Raw genomic sequence first — 9,767 nt, 5'->3', positions numbered from 1 at the left:
CGGGGCTTGAGCGCGCCCATCTCGCTCCACAGGGGAGAGCGAGGAGGGGAGGGAAAAGTCCCTGCTCTTGGCCCCTCCTACTTCAGTTTGGGACTGAGAGCCCGAGTTTCCCCCACGTTTTTCAGCTCCCGGAGGCTGCGGAAACAGGGTGGGATTATCGTCTGTGTTCAGAAAAGGGGGACCTCCAAACAAATTTTAAAAATTCTTGCCAAAACCGGTTTGGTTCAGTGGTTAGAGCGTCGGTCTGTGCACTGAAAGGTCCCAGGTTCGATTCCGGTCAAGGGCTTGTACATTGGTTGCAGGCACTTCCCCGGTAGGGGGTGTGCAAGAGGCAACTGGTCATGTTTCTCTCATGGATGTTTCTAGCTCTGTATCCCTTTCCCTTTCTCTCTGTGGAAAATCGATAAAATATATTAAAAATAAAAATAAATAAAATTTCTGTACTCTTCAAACTACCTTTCTATTTCTATCAATTTAATAAGCCTCTTAGGTTGCTATCCAGAGTTTTTAGAAAAGCAGCTCTGAGGTTGATATCGGGGAAAGGCTGTGATCAGAGAATCTGCAAACTTGTATAATTTATGGAAGCATTTACTGTTCCCTCCGTAGCCCAGCCCTTTCTCAAATTTGCCTTTCATTTTAGGGTTGCCCGGCTCAAGGCTGCTTCTAACCTGAGGCTCGGCAGTCGTGTGCATTGTATATAATGTAGTATTTTATTATTAAATCATCTAGAACAATCAAAATTATTAGGGGGCCAAAGGCAAAATAGTTTAACATCTTGGCATTAAGTTCTTGTACTGACAACTGATCCTGTGGTAGGCAGTTAGACGAGAGCAGAGAAAGGAGGGCGGGGCAGGTACAGAAAGTCACACCAGAGTGGAAAGCCCTGTGTGCCCTGGAAGGGACAATTGTAGGGTGGGACCTCATTCCCTAGCATGCAGTGTAGACCTCCTTGACCTTTCATATTATTGGTCATTCAATTTAGGCCAATGGTTCTCAACCTTTCTAATGCTGCGACCCTTTAATACAGTTCCTCATGTTGTGGTGACCCCCAACCATAAAGTTATTTTTGTTGCTACTTCATAACTAATTTTGCTACTGTTAATCGTAATGTAAATATCTGTGTTTTCCGGTGGTCTTAGGCTCTACAGCAGCGCCTAAAATCTACAGTAGTGGTCGCAACCCACAGGTTGAGAACCGCTAGCAGGGTTGCCTAAGACCATCAGTTTGTATTAAAGGGTCACGGCATTAGAAAGGTTGAGAACCACGGGTAGACACTCTGACACTTCGTACCTAGAAATAACATTTAGGCCTTAGCTGGATTTTAGTTCCAGGACCAAGATAAGCAGCAAAACCAGGGAAGCAACACCATGGCTGGCCTTAGAACCAGCTGCATTGAATAATGACCCACTGTCCTGGTGCGGACCAATCAATCAGTGGAGACCTAGCCCCTGAAAGGACACACCTGCAAAGCTGATGAATATTCAATTGAAATCCTCCTCTGGAACCTCCCTAAGATAAAGCCCACAGAAGGAGGACCCAGGCAGCAATTCCTTCCTGGATCCAGCCGGCCCGTTTCCCTATCACCTCCCCGCCCCCTGCCCTCAGGCAAGTCACCTTTACCTTCCTCACTTCAAAGGCCCCTCCTTTGCTTCTATAATTGGTTCCTAAACCCATTTCTATGAATTACTTCTCCCTCCGGGATTTTCCAAGAAATGTTCTCTTAATGTTTGAGTCTTGGCTCTGAATTCTTTCCTAGCCAGAACTCAAGCACTGAGGTTGATGAAACCAGGTCTGGGCTAACACCTGGTGCCATTCCTGCTGCCACCAACAAGCCTAGTGAATTGATTGCTATAAATTAGGAGGTCATTGTTCAATATCCAGTTAGGTCAAGATATGCCCCAGTTTCTGGCTTAATCCTGAGAGGGGAGCATGGCAGCTGATCAATGATTCTCTCTCATTATTGATGTTTCTCTCCCTCTCCTTTCATCTCTGAAAAAAAGAAAAAAAGACAAAGGCCTTAGTTGGTTTGAGCATTGGCCTGAGGACTGAATGGTCCTGGATTCAATTCCACTTAAGGGCACATGCCTGGATTTCGGGCCCAATCCCCAGTAGGGGGTGTGCAGGAGGCAGCTGATAATGATTTTCTGTCATCATTGATGTTTCTCTCTCTCTCCATCTCCCTTCCTCTCTGAAGTAAATAAAAATACATCTTTAAAAAAAAGACAAAGGACCCAGAGCAGCCCCCATCATTCCATTTCCCATTTTCTTCCCTACTTTCCCCCCATAGGCATGCATCTCCTAAGCTCTAAGGAACTCCAGGAGACTTGCAACCTGAGGAGCAATGGGTAGCAACAGCTCATCCCAGGCTAATCCCCTGAACCTGTTCCCAAGGCCCCTTTTCTCTGACTTCCCAGAAAGCTAGTTGCTTCTTCTATACTAAGCCCTTTCTTGTCTTACTGTCTCCAGCTCTAATAAACATAGTCATCTGAACTTGTGTTGTAAAATTTTTCCTACATGAAGTCAAAAACCCACACACACTACCGGCCAGCCCCAGGCAGACCCGCTCAGGGCCAGGTTCCCTTTCCTGTAACCATATATCTCCTAGTTATAGTAGTTTTTATCATACTTTTATTTAATTCTTTCATTTTGAGCCCTGGCTGAGTAGCTCAGTTGGTTAGAACACTGACTTGATAGGCCAAGGTTATATGTTCAACCCTGTTCAGGCATAAACAAGAATCAACCAATGAATGCATAAATAAGTATAACAGATCAATGTTTTTCTTTTCCTTCCTATCTATAAAAATCAATACATTTTTAAATTACTGCATTTTGATTTCTATTTTTAGAAACCTTCTGTAATGGATACATTTTATATGCTTCTTCAGATTTTCTTGGCCTTGTCCTAGGTCTGCTTGAGGGACATTCTTGAAATCTCTTTCTTGTCCTGCCACTTGTGGACTCCTGTGAAACACTGAACTGAACAATGCAGGCTCTGACTTGCCTGTGGCTGCTGGGAGGGCTTAGATGATGCATCCTGGAAGTATGGGGTGTCACTCCCATGGAGCAAACTTTGGCTAATTGAAATCATAGAAATTTTCTTTTTTCCAAGGCATGGCTCCTTCAAATGGTGTGTCTGGAGAAGGACCAGACTGAGCAGATATATCTGCCAAGCAACCTGCTCTATCTCTTGTGGCTCATTTTCAAGGAGCCACAAGGTAACATATCACCTTGTATTTCTTCTTATCTTTCTCTACCTAGCATCCTTCCAGAGTGTCACTGTCCTGAATTTGTATCTCCCAAAAAAGCATCAGCATTTAACATTTACCTGGAGGACAGGACCCACATTTTTTGTTGTTGTTAATCCTCACCCAAGGATATTTTTCCACTGATTTTTATAGAGAATGGAAGAGAGAGGAAAAGACAGAAATATTGATATGTGAGAAACACATCAATAGGTTGCAAACCCTGACCAGGGCTCAGGCGGGGTAGGAGTTTGCAACCAAGGTATGTGCTCCGCAGGCAGACACTCTATCCACTGAGCAAACCAGCTAGAGCAGGACCCACATTTTTAAATGTTTTTGTTGTAGAACCTCACACATGGCATTTGGTGATCAATAAATATCATGGATATATGATCTATGTGTGTGAGTTCCCTTTCTGGTATAAATAACTGTGATACTGTACTAGAGAGAAAATGTACATCAACATATAATTTAAGTAAGGTATTTTTACTGTTTTGTCTTTTAATAGGTAATAAATTTACATGTTTCAAAATTCAAAATGTATATATGAATTAACAAGATTTCTTCCTATCTTTGATCCACTAGCTTCTTAGTTTCCTTCCTTAAGACAACCAATGTTCTCAGGATCTTGTATCTCTCCAGAAGAAGTTTATGGATTTATTAGCTTATGTATGTGCATATATGCATATGTGTTTGTCCCTTTTTCCATTTAAAATACATATTGGAAATAAATATTTTATTTTTATTTTTAAATATATTTTTATTAATTTCAGAGAGGAAGGTAGAGGGAAAGAGAGGGAGAAACATCAAGGATGAGAATCACTGATTGACTGTCTCCTACATGCTCCCTACTGGGGATTGAGCCTGCAACCTAGGCATGTGCACTTGGCTGGAATCGAACCTGGGACCCTTATGTCCACAGGCAGACACTCTATCTAAAACCAAAAGAGCTTCTTCATTCTTTCATATATAAATATCCATGATAAGTTAAAACCAAAGAGCTTCTTCATTCTTTTATATATAAATATCCATGATAGCAAATTATCATAATTTCTCTAATACTCTCCCAATTTTTGCTATAAAAATAAGTCCATAGCAAAATTGTATGTACATATATATTTTTTCCCATTTGCAAGATAAATTACTAGAAGTGGGATTGCTAGGTCATAAGATAACAGGTTAGTTTTTAACAATTGGCATCAACTCTTTTAGGGACGACTTTTGCTCTTCAGGGGCTGTCACTGCTTTCCCCTTCTCAATGAGCTGGACAGCCATCAGCAAGGCATGCTGCAGAGCCTGGTTCTTTACCATGTTGGTGATCATGAACGTGACGTCCCTGATGTACATCTGTCTCACTTTGGCACTGTAGTGTTCTGCCTTGTTACCATGGGCAATAAAGAAGGTACAAAGTGCTGTGGTATCGCCTTCTTGCAGCCCACACTCCTCCAGGACAGACTCCCATACGACTCCAATGCGCTTGTTCTTGACTTTTCTTCTAAGGACGGAGGCCAAGGTAGGAAGACCCCTCGCCAGGTCTGGCAGCTTCTCAAGCACACGCGTGTGCAAGCAGATGAGTACTTCCACGACATAGCTGTATATAATATTTAATTCCATTGAAGTGAACCTACAATAAAGGGAGAGCTTCTAAAGCAGTAGAATACTTTATCTTCAAATATAAATAAATTCTATTAGGTTAGCTCAAAGAAGTACAAATCCACTAGGAAAACCAGCTGTCGTGTTTTAGAAAATACTTTAGTAATAAGACCTATGCTAAACTGGATACCTGATTCTCTAGCCACCCATACTATAAGCTTCTCAATGGCAGAGGAGTTATATTATCCATCTCTGTGTTAATAAGATCTTGGCAAACAAGGAACTGTTGATGAGTACTGCAGTGCCTGGCATCTAAACAGGTACTCAAATTGATATTTTTGGAATAAATGAACCTAAGCATATGTGATTTCTTAACAATCCATTGCTGGAACCACATTAAGAAATTCAGTTTTAGAATGACCATGCCATTCTCACAATGCTACAAAATTCCACTGATTTCTCATTGGATACTCACTTGAGTGCCAGAACTGCTGTCCACAGCTCATCTTGGGCTGCCTGGCTGGCCAACATTTTGCTATGATGTTCAAATTTCTGTGTCAGATTATCCTTGGTGAAGTCCAGTTCTTTAAACTGTGCTTCTAAAGCTTGGAGTTTGTGGTCTATTCTATAAGATAAAAGAATCAAGGGTTGGTTTGTGGTGTACTCTATAAAATAAAAGAGTCAAGGGTTGGTTTAAGTCAGGGGACAAAATTAAATTGTTGCCTAAGATGAGAATGTATTATTTACAACCACAACCAAAGTTGGGTAGCTATTTGCCATTCTCTCTATCCATCATCTTAGTTCTTGCATTCCTTATATTGCCAAACTTTTGAATTGTCTACTTTAATTCATTTGTCATGTTTTATCTTTTTATTGTACTTTATACTTTAAAAAGTATTTTATACAACCCTTGGCTGAAGTAGCTCAGTTGGTTGAACCTTCTCCCATGCACGAAGGGGTCACTGGTTCAATTCCCGATCAGGGCACATGCTTTGGTTGGGGGCTCATACACCTGGTGGTGGGCAGTAGGGGACAGCAATCAATGTTTCTCTCTCTCTCTCTCTCTCTCTCTCTCTCTCTCTCTCTCTCTCTCTCTCTCTCTCTCTCTCCTCTCTCTCCTTTTCTAAAATCAATAAAATATATTTTTTAAAAAGAAAAAAATATTATTTTATACAAGCATTACTTTGAGTCTCCCAACCACCATAGGAAGTGAAATAGTCATTTCTACTATTTTACAAATAAAGGTATTAAAAACAAAAAGTTTGAGTTCTGCCTGGCCAGTGTGGCTCAGTAGTTGAATGCCAACCTATGAACCAGGTAATCACAGTTCGATTCCCAGTCAGGGCACTTGCAGGGCACAGTGTGGGGGCGTGCAGGAGGCAGCTGATCGATGATTCTCTCTCATCATTGGTATTTCTATCTCTCTCTCCCTCTTCTGCCTCTCTGAAATCAATGAAAAAACACATTTAAAAAAAAAATTGAGACCTAATGTCTAGCTATTGCTGGAACCAGTATTTAACAAAACTGCTTTCTCTGTCCTATTCTGACTGTTCAAATCCTATCCTTCATTTAAAGATAAGCTCAAAGTCCACTGCTGGCTAGAATATCCTGTCTACCTGAAGATCTCCCTGTATATTTTGTTCTCACAAGGACTACCTCTATCACCTGTCACTCCCCACCTACTGCTTTATTTTGATTTAGTTTTTCATGATCAAAATTGTACATTCTTGCCAAAGCCGGTTTGGCTCAGTGGTAGAGCATGGGTCTGCGGACTGAAAGGTCCCAGGTTCGATTCCGGTCAAGGGCATGTACCTTGGTTGTGGGCACATCCCCGGTAGGGGGTGTGCAAGAGGCAGCTGGTCGATGTTTCTCTCTCATCGACGTTTCTAACTCTCTCTCTCCTTTCCTCTCTGTAAAAAATCAATAAAATATATTTTAAAAAATTGTACATTCTTGGAGGGAGGGGTCCAGAGTTTTTTTTCTTGTACATTTTTTTTTTAAGAGAGAAGGGAAGTGAGGGAGAGGAAGAGACCTAGGATTATAGCAGCCTAGCTGGATCCATGCTATCAATTTCTGCAACCCCCAATCCATCCTCCAGAAATATGCTCCTGAAACATACTTCTGATCATCAACTTCTTATGCCACCCTGACTTGCTCAGTGATACTGTTAGAGCCAAGCTGTATCTCCTCAGCAGGAAACAAAGTCCTTTACCCTGTGCTCCCATCTTCTGCACTCCTCTCACAACCTAATCACCAATCCTTGAGACATCTAGCTGCTGACTGAATACGGTATGTAATTCCAAGCTTATATGGCTTACATATACTGCTTCTCCAGTCTAGAGTTCCCTTCCATATTTTTCTTATAAACTCCTACTCACACTTTAAGATCTAGCTTAAATGTTCTCTATGAAGAGTTCCTCTTCCTAGTATCAAAGGCAAAATTAATTGATCCTCTCTTCCTAGCCGTTTAGGAACATGACCATTATATGGCCAATCACAATAAATTTTAAGTATTTTTGAATACTTTCGTTATCCCTACAGGCTGTGAGTATCTTCAGAGCAGAAACCACATTTCATTTATGTTTATATACCTACCATATAGCACATGCACTAATTTAATGGAATTCTTGCACCCAGGAGTAAATTTTTTCTTTTTTATTAACGTAAGTATTTTTATTTTTATTTTTAACTTGGAAGACTTAAGCCACTTTAACAGACACAGAAGTCTAATTGGCATGTCTGTAGTTCTTTGCATATTTTTAATCCTTATACTTATTTAACCCATCTTCCCAGTAAAGGTCTATACTTGGTCCCTCCCTGTAGCCCTTAGCAACCTTTTCATTGTCTCATTCAAGGATATCAGGGTTGCGGTTTCATTGTTCATCTTCTTAAGACAAAGTGAAAAGAAACAAAAACCAAACAAAAGCCCAATATAGGTTTGAATCCAGGATTTCCTGCTGTCTTCCACTCAGCAACAGGCAGCACCAGCGCGAGCATTCGACCTAAATTCTCCTGAAAGGTCACTCAGTACTAGAAGCTTTTAATAGCTTGTACATCCAAATATAGTTTCAAAGTAATGATCGTGTGGACACAGGTGTCCTGGAATGCACTATAATGTTTGCCTTTGAAAAATGAGCTGTAGTACATCAACAGAGCACAAAAACCAGATGTAATTGTAGTTCTAAATATTTTTGTAAATGTATATATGGATACACAAAGATAGACATATACTAGAATTAGGTTTGATGGAAATATAACTCAAATTTTAACATTATTCAGTTATCACCTAAGTTAGGTTTAAAGAAAGCCCCAGATCATTTATTGAAAGCTGCTACCGTGTTTCCCTGAAAATAAGACCTAGTGCACGGAAAGATAAGACATCCCCTAAAAATAAGACCTAGCGCAACTTTGGGAGAAAAAAATTAATATAAGACAGTGTCTTATTTTCGGGGAAAAAGGGTAGTATTAGGTTAGGTATTGTAAATAAAAATAAGCATAAAACAGGATTCTGGAATTTAAGGGATTCCAACTCTAATTGGGGAGATAGGACCTTTCTTAAAAAGAAAATGTAGCCCTGGCTGGTGTGGCTCAGATGGTTGAGTGTTCTCCTATGCACACAGGTCACTGATTCCCAGTTAGGACACATTCCCAGGTTGCAGGTTCGATCCCCAGTGTGGGGCATTCAGGAGGCAGCCGATCAATGATTCTTTCTTATCATTGATGTTTCTCTCTCTCTCTCCCTCTCCCTTCCTTTCTGAAATCAATAAAAAACATTTTTAAAAAGAAAATGTGTATAAAATGTGTGCTAAATAGGTACAGACCATAAAAATTATAGATGAGAGCAGGTCACTGAAGCCTTGTGTAATTCAGAAACGCTCACATTGAAAGTAGGATTTGGGCTCTGCCTTAAAGGAAATGTAAGTCTTTAATTATCAGAAAGTAAAGAGAAAGATATTACAAACTGGAATAATCATGTGACGAAAATTATAGAGGTGGCAAGGTAAATAACGGTTAGGGAAAATTGTGTGGGTATGTCTTAAACATAAGATTCATGTAAGAAAAAGAAAAACAGAATTTAAACTGATAAATCCGGGTCATGAATTTATTTATTTGTTGAATGATTTATTCACTTGCTCAATATTTATTCAATATTTACTGAACACCATAAATACCAATGGAATGGCTAAAACCTAGACATGATCAGCACTATTCCAGGTATTGAGAATACAATGATGAACAAGGCAAAACCTTTTCCGTGAGGAACATACTAACTAGTAAGGAGACAAAAAACAAGGAGTACAAAAGAATGAATGGGTTCTAGATAGCCTGGTAGGAAGTTTCCCAGTCAGGACATATAGGGGAGATGTAGATTCTACAAAGTTAATCAGTGGTGTTTAGGATAGATCTAAGTGGGAATAAAACCAGAGGCAGATATGCCCCTCAGAACACGGCTACACAGTCAGGTATGAGGTGATGAGGGAGATTACAAAGAGTGGGAAGGCAAAGGGACAGATACGAGAAACATTCTAACTCCCCCCATGGACTCCTGGGGGTTAGTCAGTAAGCTTCACATAAATCCTTAGAAAACTTTGGGAATCAAGTCCCTCCTTGCCTCAGTGGGAAAAACCTTGCTAGGGTCTCATGTCTTACCAATAGCCCTCCTCCTCTCCACCCACCCCATCTACTTTTATCTCATTAACAGAATCCAAGTTTTGTTCAAGTACTGGGAAGCCATGTGCTTCAGGAAAGGCTGGGCCTCTCCCCAGTCACAGGTGAATCTTAATTAGATTATGCCAATCATATTAATTTTATTATTGTTGCTATTTCTATTGGTTTGGGAATGGGCAGGTGGCATTATTCTGGCCTATGAAATGTGAGAAGAGGTCTCCTGTGGGGCTTCTGAAGTGTTTTGTTGTTTTTTTAAATTGTGAT

The 9,767-nt window shown here is 40.5% G+C and overlaps 1 protein-coding gene across 1 annotated transcript; it reads right to left on the bottom strand.

Moving 5' to 3' along the window:
* Positions 1 to 4,099: 4,099 nt before the first annotated feature.
* Positions 4,100 to 8,167, bottom strand: SMCO1 (single-pass membrane protein with coiled-coil domains 1). Its single transcript, XM_036447847.2, has 3 exons — positions 7,670 to 8,167; positions 5,311 to 5,460; positions 4,100 to 4,866 (listed from the first exon to the last, which is right to left on the bottom strand). The coding sequence occupies exons 1-3, from the start codon at positions 7,717 to 7,719 to the stop codon at positions 4,422 to 4,424; spliced, it is 645 nt and encodes a 214-aa protein (XP_036303740.1). The 5' UTR covers positions 7,720 to 8,167; the 3' UTR covers positions 4,100 to 4,421.
* Positions 8,168 to 9,767: the final 1,600 nt, after the last annotated feature.

This window comes from Pipistrellus kuhlii, unplaced genomic scaffold (assembly GCF_014108245.1).
Source record: "Pipistrellus kuhlii isolate mPipKuh1 unplaced genomic scaffold, mPipKuh1.p scaffold_m20_p_2, whole genome shotgun sequence".
Taxonomy (NCBI): domain Eukaryota; kingdom Metazoa; phylum Chordata; class Mammalia; order Chiroptera; family Vespertilionidae; genus Pipistrellus; species Pipistrellus kuhlii.
This window is presented reverse-complemented; position numbering and strand designations above follow the sequence as displayed.